General features: G+C 32.1%; 1 protein-coding gene across 1 annotated transcript; it reads left to right on the forward strand.

Moving 5' to 3' along the window:
- The first annotated feature begins 1678 nt into the window (after positions 1–1678).
- LOC129962875 (protein D2-like) lies at positions 1679–13290 on the forward strand. The gene is made up of 4 exons (XM_056076875.1): positions 1679–1907; positions 4559–4682; positions 7598–7732; positions 13121–13290. Exons 1-4 carry the CDS (start codon positions 1764–1766, stop codon positions 13288–13290), a joined length of 573 nt encoding a protein of 190 aa, XP_055932850.1. The 5' UTR covers positions 1679–1763.
- The last annotated feature ends 261 nt before the right edge of the window (positions 13291–13551 follow it).

A 13551-nucleotide genomic window follows, 5' to 3' on the forward strand; every position in this document is an offset into this window, starting at 1 on the left:
TAGTAGTGTGTCGGCAATTGGATATAGCTAAAGCGAGGAGACAGGGAAGAATTACAGCCGTTTGGAGAGACAGTAGAGTGAAGCTACGAAGATCTGTCTGGCCGCTTTGTGTGTTATGGTCGATTACTACTTATGGGCTACTGTTACTTTGTGCTGTCCTGTGTTCGTCTCGGCTGTGTATTTGTCGTCTTTATATTCGTGTTCAATAAACGTCGCTGTCGTTCGCTATTGTGGTCTGCTGATTGTTTTCACACCATACACTCACTACAGGCGACCTCGGTGAATTTACGGACTTAGAAGTGGATTTGAAGTGAAGTATATCCGTAACACTATTAACTATTTAATAAAAAGTAATACTTTTTATAATTATTTTTTTAAGAAAGGGAATGCTTTAGAGCATTGTTTCGAATGAATTGGGATTTGGAATAGCAGGTTAATGGGGTATTTTTTTAACTTACAAATTGATCTCATCATTTATTAAAATCTTAAATGTATTCGAATTATTTATTTAGAAATTTGCGTTATTCATTCTTTCCATGAAACTCGTTTTTGTGGAATTTTCAGAAAAATAATTTAGCTACTATTTTAAAATAAGTTGTCAAAACAACATGTCCTCTTTATGAAAAAGAATCTGCATCGGAAATTGCAAATTATAATAACGTTATGTGAGGAAACTAATAAAGAGATATTTTTGGATAACAGCCTTTATCGCTATATTCCTCACTGTTTATATTCAAGTTCAATTTCAATAAAAAAGAGATAATCATGATTTGTGGTTGCCTTAAAAACTTATTCTCAGCAGTTATAAATATCCATTATAAAAAAATTCAATTATAATACGTCATAAATGCATTACATAGCTGAATATTATTATTAGGTTGACTTAAATTCAGAAGTGATAGAATACAAATGGAATACTGTTTTTTTTTTCAATACTAAATAAATGGTTTTATAGAAATGAAAAAAAAATCCAACCCCCATTTGCTTGTATCACATTATGACAGCACTTACAGCACTTTTTTCGCTGATGCTGTTATTTCCAAAAGACGCACAAACATTAAGGACATTATTTTCAAGAACATTTTCCCATATATCATAATCACATATATCAATTCACATAATCACCCATGCATTTTAAAGATAAATAGCATATTTTTGTCTTAAATTTAACATAAATGAAGAGGGATTTTTCAGAGCTAGACCTCTGTTCATAAATTAATTAAATTACGAAACTCCTAGTTAAAATAAAAATGCAATGTTAAATATGAAATTAAAACAAGAAATGAAAAGTTAAAAACATATGATAACACCAGTTAAAAATAAAAGAGAATTTGCAAATTAGTTAGAAGAATTGTTTTCCTGTCACCATGCCAAAAAGGAAGTTTTTATAAAAATAAGAATCAAGTGAAAGTTTAAATGGGCAGTTTTGAAATGACTAAAAATTCATGCGTCTCCATTTAAAAGTAAGGTGAGGTCATCAAAGCTGAATTTTTTGGCAGTTACTCGCCAAATATCTTAATCCAAACAACTTTCTTTGCACCTCCCAAAAATCGTTTTTTTTTTGTTTTTTTTTTTTTTTTTTACCATTTTATATTGCCATCAAAAATGACAAATCTTTGCATAGTTAGTTGGTTTAATCTTAGTGTGCTTGCTTTGCGAGAAACCGCATTCTGTTTTTAAGTTTCCTCGTTCACGCAACTGTTCACGACGCGTGGATATTTTTTTGTTGTATTTGCGCTTTTAATAATCTGTCGTCTTCAGTCATGGCTTACAAGTTAATTTTCTGGACTATTCTTGTTTTCTTCGTAGGCACTGAAGCTCAAAAAAGCCAATGTGATTTGAACAAATTCCAAACCAGTAATATTGTACCCACTTTAATAGCAGCTGTTCCACCAAATTCTATACAGGTGACATTTATTAATATATCTTTCCCGTTAAAATTATAAAAGTATATTTAATTTGTGTAATAACTTATGGCTAAATTCTAGAGACGGGTACCGCCAAGTTTGGCGCCAAATTTTAAAGCTAAAGTTGCCAATATGGCAACCCCTCTACGCCTGCAATGTATGGCAACCCTGTGAAGAGAATGGGGTGATGTCGGTGATGTAATTATAAACTAATCAGGTATGAATTGACTTTGAATATCAACCAATTAGGTATAAGAGCAGCTTTTCGCGGGGAATTTCTAATTTCTACTGCTCCCCAAGTCTTGTAACGTATTTTTTCTTACTTTCTTCGATTTCTCTTGTGCTGGCAGCTTTTCGTGGGCAGATTTTCTATTCAATTAATTGACGATTGGATTTATTCTGATTTCTTCTGCTTGTAAAGTATTTTTTTTTTCTTACTTTCGTCGATTTTTCTTGTGGTGTAAAATGGCTGGTATGAATGTGACAAATGAGGAATCCCTTAAATTGAGGGGTTTTTTTCGATTTAGAACGTTTGGTAGCGAATAACTTAATACAGTTGCATTAATTTTAGATGACCTTTGGGTTCTAGTGTAGATTCGGGTGCCCTTTCGATTGGCGACAAATTTCAGCGATGAAGCGCTGCTTCTGGTTTCCATAATGTTTTGTTTTCATTGACGTTACTGTTACGTTACCACCGATCTTGCCGCCAAAACAATTGACAAAAAAAAAAAAAAAAAAACAAGGGGCACCCAATTGTAAACTTTTACCGAACTTTGATATAAGATTCTACGATATTCAAAATATATTTACATATATATTTATATGTAATATTTTCATATAAAGATGCATAAATTACATTTTATGAAAATGCTTATGCATAAAAAATAGGTTAAACTTAATTCCTAATTCAAACAAAAAGTTTTGTCATTATATTTTATAAACAAATATATTTTTTAACTAATTATATGTGCACTTTTGTATATACTTGGTGTCAAAACGGGAAATTTGTTATTAGATTCGATAATCTTTATGGTGACGATTCATTGCAATTTTAATAGTTGATGAAAGGGTGCATTAAAATTAATATACGGATTCTCGCCAAGCGAATCAAAACCATGCCAATTGTCTAAAAACTCGACAAGTGTCCACCATCTTAGATTGATACCAGAAATACCAATAAACGGCTTCAGCGTTATAATAAAAATTGCCAAAATTATATTTGACGAGAAATTGCTCCAAAATAACCCAACTTTGGATACCGTACATTAATCATAAGTTTAACCACAGAAAGTTTTGATGAACTTGATGGCAGAACAGCAATCTGTTTTCATACCTAAGTCAATTTAGCAGACTTACTACGATTAGAAATAGCACTTAGTAAGTAACAGCACCACATTCTGCTTTTAAATCTTAAATCAAAATTTGGCTGGACTCGAAACAATGTACTATTGCCAAACGAATTTTTTACAGGAATAGCTTTCGAAATTTGTTAAATTTTAGTTCATTAAGACTGTTTGGATGGTTTTTATCAGAACAACTGATTAAAGAATAACCAATTTTGCGGAGATGTAGTGAAAAGTTCTTGACCTATAACTTAAAATTTTTGTAGAAATTCTTTATCAAAAAGTGTGCTTGATTATATTAAGTTGAAAAAAGGACACAGAGGTAGCATAATCAGTTTTTATCAATTCAGATATTAACTGTTAGAACGTTAATAAAAGTTACCTTCTCAACCAGGTAACTGCTGCGATAAAGAAAAACTGAAACACCATTTTTACGACAGCCTTGGCTTTTCCTATAAAATTCCAAATAGTTTCATTACTGTGACTATGGTAAAGTGAATAATACATTGCATTAAGCCACCCACTGCCCATTCACCATATCTTTTTAAGCCAAAAAAATCCACCAATTACCTCACTCCGTTATCAAACCAGATTAAATGTAACAATGTCATGAAACAAAGGTTGATCAAAATTCAAATAAAAGAAACAAATAATAGTTTGTTCTGGTTATCGAAGACATTCCTTTCATAGATCCAAACTCAGAATAATGCCTTTATTTCCATCTATTCAGATCACATAGATGAAGACTTCACTGATATTCTTAATCAAGCCTTTTCCTCAATCAAATTAACTGATGAGATAATATTCTATGAATTCACCCTTCTTCACAAAAATATATTTTATATTGCACAGTTTGTGTCGAAATTTAACCTTTTCATATATTTTTAGTATAACCAAATATAATCTTTTATTTTTTCAAAAACTTTTTCCACTTTTACCGTACAAATGACAGAGAACTCTTGTGGCTCTGAAGCTTACAGATATACTGCGATGAAAAGAAAAAGAGAGTACTGTAGTACCTAGTAGAGCGTGTATATAGGATTCTGGGACTGAAATTTACTTTCCACGCTATCACGGATAGTTAAAATTTCTTTCTCATGTGCTAAATGAAATCAACTAATTGAATGGACGGTTTCCATTAATAGTCATTATTTCTTGACATTGATAGCTCATAATTTCTTGTCAATGGTTGAAGTTTGATGGCCACACTGGAAAATAAATGTTAGTCCATGGCAGGTTTCAAATAAAATTTCAATTTTTTTCTTAAAATATTTGGCTCTCTACTTTAAAACTGTTTTTATTCTACAGATTGAATATCAAGGCCAACCAGTCACTTGCGGCAATACCTTGACACTGAACCTTACTCGTGATCGTCCTTCGGTCGTTGACTACAAAGCAGATGTAAACAAACTATACACCTTAATAATGTTTGGTAAGTTCTTCTTACTGCTGGCTCAAGTGAGCAAATACTAAATTATATTTAGACATTAAGTTTACCTAAAATGTCGTTTCCGGATTCTAGATTCACTATCAAAACTAGCTAGAATTGCATATCATCTGCCACTCAAAATGGAGCTGTTATCCTACTTATTATGCAATAATTATTTTTTGAAATTTGACAGTCTAAAACTTCTCTTATTTTTTCACATTCCATCTATATGAACATAGCATATACATTATATTTTTAGTAGATTTCCCACATTAACTCGATCAAGAAATACTAGATTATATCAAAGTTTAATCAGATGTTTTCTGTTTAGTCGCCATGATCTACAAAACTAATGAGTATTCTTCTATGATACTTAAAAGGCATTTGAACTAAAATGTGAATGGAAATAGATGGACATTAGGATTGAAAGATTTTCAAACCCCCAAAATAGGGGTCTAATCTACTGAAGTCATCTATTTACTACTAATGACCATTGATATGCATTGAAAAGAAAAGGGTATCTTAAATTTTCCTTTGAATATTTATTTTCTAGATAAAAAATTCCTGAGAAAAAAATACATGGTCATCCAAAATACTATTTGAATTTGGCTTTTACATCTGTGTAAACCTGGTAGATATATCTTATTTTAACAAGGAAAGGAATCTCTAAATACAGAAGAACTGATTACATCTGTGAAGTATAATGATAGTATTTGGTTAGTGGACCTTTTTCGGGGCTGGAAGAATAATGAACGGTCAATTTTGGTTAGCATTTTCCCCAAAAATCGAAACCACAATTACGAGTTTCAGTACATACGGGTGGTCAGTATGCAATACCAACTGTTATCAATGAAATTCACATTGCTAATAACTTCTCCCATATTTTTCTGATAATAACCTGGCTGCTGAGTGTTATGGGTCGTTACCCGTTATGGGTCTCTTTCAATCCGGAACCCATGGTGTGCGCCTAATGCACATAGCATCTAATCCGTGCCTTCTGCAACCGGAAGTGGTCTCCCTTACATTTTCTCGCATATCTCTCTCTTCTAATAAAAGTGTTATTCCATAGAACGCCTTGCATGGCTTTGCCGTACAGCTACGAAATATTAGCCTTTAGTATAGCTACGAAATATTAGCCTTTAGTATAGCTACGAAATAATAGCCTTTAGTATAGCTACGAAATATTAGCCTTTGGCGGGAATATAGCGTTTTTACTGAATCTATCGTGTGATCATTGGCGAGTTATTTTGATATCAATCCCTGGTGTACTATTAATAGTATCCGAAAATCGAATTTGTATTACAGATGCTTTTTTCCCACTCGATTGAAAAATAAATTTCAATCAAAACTATACATGAAGTCACAAAATCCTGTACCAAATTTGAAGAATTTAAATAATTCCGTTTGCATATTTCTAAAAGTACAGACCGATAGACTATTGGATTATTGGATTTAACTAAAAGTTCGATAAGTTTCTAGACTACAGATGTTAATTCTGTGTAAAGAATGTAATCCATCTAGATCATTTTGCAGTTATCGTGTTAATTTATATTCAAAGTACCGGACAGACAGACATCCACTGAAAGGAATTTACTTAAAATTTTATAAATCTACAAATTTAATATAAAGATCGTGTACCAAATTTCATCCGATTAGCTCAAAGCATTTTTGAATTACATTTTTCACAGAGAGAAAGAAGGAAATTTTCCAAAAATTATATTTTTCGTACTCAGGTAGGTCTAAAACGTGGAGATTCGTCAAAATCTTGAATTCAAATTTTTGACAATTATTATATTTTCTCTCTTCTACGCATACAAAAAAAAAGTTAAAACACTTTGAGGTAAACGAATGAAATTAATGCGTGATCTTTACTCCAAAATGTTAGATTAGAAATAAACTTTATACAAAATCCGTCCATAGGAAGTTCGTATATCGATCTTTCTGTCCATAGGAATGAACGAGATAACCAAAAAATATATAAAGAGTTATATAAGGACATCATTTTGAACATTGTTTTATCATCCGGAAATTAGATTTTTATCGAATTTTGCTCCTTCCTTAACTTGACTGTTTGTTGGTAGACTGTATGTAAACGCAATAACCCAAATACTCTAAGACTTATGTAAAGGAAATTTGGTGTGTAATCTCGATTTAAAGTTGCAGATCGTCTCAAATTTTGGTTTCTATAAATTAAAAAGAATATGTATGAATATGCATGTCTGAAATGCATATCTTATTATATGCAGTACTTATGCAGTACTTATTAAATGCAGTACTTATTTATATGACAAAGAACAAAAAACACAAACGCATGACTTGGTTACTCTATATTGAGGATCGGAAAGGGCATGTGGAATTCACCTCCTGAGTTGTTAATTATCCGTCTGTCTCATGCCGGCCTTTAATTCTAAGGATAGTAAATATTTTAATGCACTATCTTTTCCAAAGTTCGAATTTTCATTCGGAGGCAGGAAGGATAACATGTTTATTAGAAAGTATATAAAAAGTTTCAGGAAGTTACTGTTTGTTATTTTTTAATGATATTTTAACGTATAAAAATCATTTTCAAGCCTCCTGTATTTTCAAAATTTTAACACAAATGATCTTCTATCTTTTTCTTTGGCCAAAAAGAGTCCAAAAATATTTCTCAATGGGGAAATTCAAACAGTAGGAAAAATTAATACTCTTTATTATTTATAATAATAATGATTGAATATAAATTGCAAAATAAAATTTTAGTTTAATATTGGTTGCTTGGTTATTGATATCACTTGATTATTATTTGCTAAAATTTTCAAATAGATTTAACAAAACATATAATCAACTGCCCAAATTAACTGCATACCCATTTTCTGCTGAAATAAAATGAAGAGTCATTGGCTTTTACATATTTCGATTTCTTCTTTCTCTCTTGCTAGATCCTGACTTTCCAGATCCAAAGAATCCAATAAGTGCCCATTTTCTGCACTGGCTGATGGAAAATATTCCCGAAAATTTAGTTATCAATGGGGATACTGTTCTCACGTACTCTCCACCGGCATCCACTGGTTCTGGTAAGATCTATCCACGTAAAAAATCATTGTTAACACTTTTAACTTTCTAACAAAACATTCACGCATCAGTTCCGTCTTTAAAATATCTTTTATTTTTAGTTAGAGGAAATATTAAAGTGAACTAAGAAAAAGATTATTGACTGAAAAAAATCCATACGTACTAGTAAACAATTCATATGAATCTTCAAAATCAGATATTAGTAAAGGATGTCCCAAAATGAACGCAAAATTTTAATTTGCCCCCATTCATGCAGTAAACTGTTGGCAACCCTATTAAAAAAAAAACATTTAACAGTTGATAGTTTAGTAAAAATGGAGCTTTACACGATAAAACAACGTGCTTTCATTGCTGAACAATATTTCAAAAAGTAATGAAAGTCTGGCAGCCGCAGTTAGAAATTTGGAGAGTGGCCTCTAGATCGTATGATTCAACATCACTGAACTTCTTTTTACGGAATTCTTTGAAATCAAAGGTCTATTTCAAACAAGTTTACTGCTTGTAAACTTATTTGAAATAAACCTTTTTGAATAGACCTTACGAGTTCAATGAAGTAAGAAATGAACGCTGCATCAAAGAAATTCAGCCACTTTTATTCAAAGTGGTCGTGGAAAATTTCGACAAAAGAGTGAGTATGTGTCAGCAAAGCCATGGAGAAAATTTGTCCTATTTGTTATTCCATGCATAACCCTATCCTGTGCCTTTTACGATTCAATAAAAATATAACAATTTAAAGAAAAAAAACTGTGTTTTTTATTTCATTCAAATCTTGCGTTGCTGTCAAATGTTTTTTAATAGGATTGCCAACATTTTAACTGTCAACTCATTCTTTGCTCATCAACGGATGAAATCAATTATGTCTACCGCAAAGGTATATAACATTTTCTGCAAAAGGTATCGAACAATTAAATGAAAAAAAATAGTCATTATCTCAAATGTTAGAGCAGACTAATGTGGATAAAATTTAAAACATAATTTATTTAAAAGAAAAGTGCATTATATACTACGATAAATCAAATAGTTACACAAATTGAGATACAATAAGAAATATTTTTAATGTACAATGAAGAGCCCGAAAAACTGGTTAAGCAGGTTGTATACAAATAATGGAGGTGTTCAACCCTCCCACATAACGGGATGCGGTCGACAATACATGTATAAGACAACAGATGTCTGAGGAGGCTATTACATCGATTCTTGCTGTTACAATGGCAGGTTATCAAGATTTAAGTGATTTTCAACGGGGACGGGAGAGGGGGCACGGCATTTCCGAAGTAGCGATGAAATTTGGATTTTCGTGCACGATCACTTCAAGGGATTGTACCACGAATATTAGGTTTCCGATAAAACTTTAAATCTCCGACAGCAGTGCGGCCAGAAAAAGACCTTGATAGAACGTGATCATCGACGGCTGAAAAGAATCGTTAGACGAGAGAGATGTTCAATACTTCCTCAGATTGTTGCGGATTAGAATGCAGGCCCATCAACAAGTGTCAGCGTATGAACTGTGCAACGTACCCTAATTGATATGGGCTTTTGCAACCGCAGACCATCTCGAATACCATTGTTGACTCAGTGGCACAAAGTTCTGTGCCTTGCTTGGGCTCGCCAACACCGTTATTGGACTATTAATGATTGTAAAAACGTTGTCTTGTCAGACGAGTCATGTTTCGAATAGTATCAGGTGGATGGCCGTGTACGGGTATGGAGAAAAACACATGAATCCATGGATATGCCTACAAGAAATTGTTCAAGCTGATGGAGGCTCTGTGATGGTATGGGGCGTGTTAAATTAGCATGAAATAGAAACGTTGATACGTCTAGACTGGATCCGTTACAGGCCAGGAAACGTTAACATCCTTTCTGACTACTTGCATACATTCATGTCCTGTGTGCATTCTGACGGACGCAGACAATTCCAACAGGATAATGCACTACCTCACAGGTCTACAGTACCTACCAAGTGGCTTGAGGAGCACTTTTCAGAATTTCGTTCCCCCTCTTGATCACTTAATTCTCCTGACATGAACATTATAGAGCATATCTGGGATGCTTTGCAACGTGTTCTCCTTAGGAGATCTCCACCACCTCGCACTTCCATGGCTTTGTGGACTGTCCTGCAGGAATCATGGTGTGAATTGCCAGCAGAATATCTTCCCAAATTACTTGAATCCATTCCAGGCCATGTTGCGCCACTTCTGCTTGCTCGTGGGGGCTATACACGATATTAGATTGGTATACCAGTTTTTCTGGCACTTCAATGTATATTACAATAATGAAAAGAGCAGTATGAAAGACATAGCTCTTTACATGTTGAATGAAAGTATTTACCAGATGTTTATGGTATATCAAGTTAGGAGATTTCGGCACCTGTTTGAGGGCTTTGCCACGGAAAATTAAAAATTGTTGGGTACACGCATTTAGGATAATGATAGAAATTAAGGAAAAAATTATTTTTGAAATACAAAAATACAATTTGGAATGAAAACTTTATTAAAGATAGAAAGTTAATAAAAAAATATATTAAAGATGGCTGAAAAATATTATGAAAAATAAGTATTATTATCTGTGATCCTTAAATTCGGGCCAGAAAAAATGTATTTTCGAAAATCATAATAAATCTTGAAATTGATCTCATAATAGATTGGCTTTACTAATCCTTTTGAAATTCACAATTCCGTCAGCTTCACTTTATTTCGCAATCCTTAACCTAATTTTTAAAATGTAAAGTAAAATAATTAATAAAATAAAATCCAAGATTTTTTTAGAAAAAACATTGCTTTGTAGCTTTGTAGCATTCCTAAATCGATTTTCTTGTGCTTGTATATTTGTGGTTGGTATTGGTATTGTAATATGCGCTTTGAATATTACTAATAATTTATTTGTTAATAACTTTAATTGATTTTGATCAAACATATTGAGAAGATTTTATGAATAAAATGCTTACTCACCATTTTTACATGAATCATAATCATGAAATCTGTTGCCTATTAATTTTAAGTAACTTCAGAAATGAATAGAAAACTAACAAAGTCAACAAAATAGTTTTCAAAAAATTAGCACATCATATATTTTTTGAAATTTAATTTATATACTTGTTTTTAATCTACTTTAATATTAAAATTAAAAAAAGGGAAATCTTATTATCATGTGAGAACATGATGTTATTTTAGTTTGTGGTTTTGAAGCCACAAAATGCATCTGCAGAAAATTGGCTATTTATCGCTTTTAAGACACCACTTTTTCGCTTTTAGAGTTATTAGAACATAATAATAAAAAAATGTTATCACATTTGGTGACTTATCACCAAAAAAAGTTTTAACTTATGTAATACATACAGAGGCATCAAGAAGATAAAGAATCATCACACAGCATAGGCTCCCAAACGATGTTTAGTAGATGAAAATCGCAAAATTATAGGAAGTCCCAGAGTTGTTGGAAACTGTAAAAAATTCATTAAAAAAAAAATAAAAAATGAGGTTTCAACTGTGAATTTTTTTCAAGTAAAAGCACATTCTTAAAAGTGTTTTTTTTTTTTTCATGTAGGTAACATGCATCTTTGATGATCTAGGGGGTCGTAAATTAACGAAAATAAAAAAGTAGTTTAGAACCATTATTTGCAAAAATATTAAAACTTGAAGAAAAATAAAAGCTTAAAAATGTAAAGAATTTTATACTCTTTAATTTGATATAAGCGTATCGTGTGAAAACTGAGGAGTTTTTAAGATATTCTAGAAAAACTAAAATGGGCATCAGAAATCAAAGCTGCAATATCAGTATCGATGTTCGCAGAGAGCGTTGTCTAATTCGAAAGATAAATTCAGAGCAAGGATAATAGGCATTAAGGAGATAAAAAATTACCAGAAAACACAGTGTCGAAGGTAAAGTTTATTCAGTGAAAATCGCAAAAACAGACGTCAAAAAGACAATGAGCCTGGCGAAGAGAATGGCCTTGTGAATGTGAGGATTATGAACATGATAATCGAGAAGAAAAAGCTTCTCGTATATACATTTTTCATGAGTTCAAGGAAAATAAATGCAACAACCAAGTATTCATTAATGAGCATTGAAGAATTGATGGTCGTTAAAGTTCATTCGCAAGCAACAAGTCAGATTTCATGAATGCAACTAAAATTTGCTGGTGTTCCATCATGCATTAATCAAATGTTCGGACGTACAACTGTCGGCGTTCCCTGCAGTAAATCCAGAGGAACGTGCTGGACGAAAACAAGGTACTTTGTGCCACTGAAGCGTTCGGGTAGAAAATACTATTCCAACAGATAACCCTGCCCAGATGTTAATATTAAACTTGTGTTTTAAGTTCGACGAGTTAGTGATATGGAGATTTTCGAATGACCAAATATGCGCATTGTGCAAAATGAAGAGATCTTTTGTCGTAAAGTAGGTTTCATCTGACAATAAAAATCTAGCAGAAAAGTGTGAATTTTCCTGTGTGGCATCAAGTATCCAGCTTGGCAACTCCACCCGATTTGCAATTTTCACTGAAAAATGTTAACTGCGACCCTATGTTTCAGTACAATTTTTTATCGTCTTAATGCCTTCTGTCCCCGATCTGAATTTATCTTTCGAATTTGGCAACACACTCTGCAAACATCGGCAACGATGTTGCAGCGATGTTTTTAGTATTCATTTCAGTTTTCTTGAATATTTTTAAAACTCCCCGGTTTTTGCATTACATACTTACATCAAATTAAAGAGTATAAAATTCTTTACATTTTCAAGCTTCTATTTTTCTTCAAGTTTTTATATTTTTTGCAAATAATGGTTCTTAACTACTTTTTCGTTTTCAGTAATTTACTTCCCCCTAGAGCATCAAACTGGCGTGTTATCTACATGAAAAAAATTCATAGTTGAAACCTCATTTGTTATTTTTTTATTAATTTTTCACAGTTTCCAACAAATCCAGCACTCCTTATAATTTTGCGATTTTCACCTACTAAACGTCGTTTGGGACCCTATGTTGTATGGTGATTCTTTATACTCTTGATGCCTACTATCACTCCTCTGAATTTGTCGGACGAATTCGGCAACACTCTGTATATAATTTTTTTAAAGCATTTTTTGCAGTTGAAAGAAAATCTTTCTTCTATTATTCTGCCTCTTCTCCTGAAGATACATTTCAAAATTATTTTTAAAAAGATTCTTTAAAAATACATTAGAAAATCTCATAAATAAGCTAAAGTTTTATAATATTATAAATTATATTATTAATATTTATAAATATTTTTTAAAGAAAAAAGTTTTTTTTTTTCCCCCCATCTCAAATACGTTAACAAACGCAAATTTTAACTTCAAATCAAGGCATTTGTAAAAAACATTTGTTTTGAAAATAAATTAAATACCATGAGACATTTAATTTTCTTTTGCAGGTCCTCATAGACATATTTTCCTGGTTTACGAGCAACCCAACAGAGAAATGTTGAACGACGACGATAAGAACACAGGTGTAAAGCGAAATTTTTTCGATCTCAACCAGTTTGTGAAAGACCGGAATCTGAAAGGTCCTATCGCAGGGAATTTCTTTCTAAGTTTGGAATGAATAACATTTGACACAATATATTAGTCCATATCAAAATTTACAATTTCACAATTTCGTGATGTACACCCAGAAGATTAAATTACTTATTTTAATATTGCAGTGAATATTTTATTCGTTCACCGACTCAGTGGCAATTTAATTAATATCCTCGGTAAATATAAGATATTTGTTTTAAATAAAAGTGCTTTGATTTATCGAGAATCGGAATGCGTATTTATTTACTTTTTTGTTGCAAAATGTACAAATAATAATGGGTAACAG

Source organism: Argiope bruennichi, chromosome 3 (assembly GCF_947563725.1).
Source record: "Argiope bruennichi chromosome 3, qqArgBrue1.1, whole genome shotgun sequence".
Taxonomy (NCBI): Eukaryota; Metazoa; Arthropoda; class Arachnida; order Araneae; family Araneidae; genus Argiope; species Argiope bruennichi.

Excerpts from the sequence above, each read along its gene's own strand:
- LOC129962875 (XM_056076875.1), top strand. The coding sequence starts at position 1,764 with ATGGCTTACAAGTTAATTTTCTGGACTATTCTTGTTTTCTTCGTAGGC. Across the intron at positions 1,908-4,558 it reads TTCCACCAAATTCTATACAG|ATTGAATATCAAGGCCAACC; the intron begins GTGACATTTATT and ends TTTATTCTACAG. Across the intron at positions 7,733-13,120 it reads ACCGGCATCCACTGGTTCTG|GTCCTCATAGACATATTTTC; the intron begins GTAAGATCTATC and ends TTTCTTTTGCAG.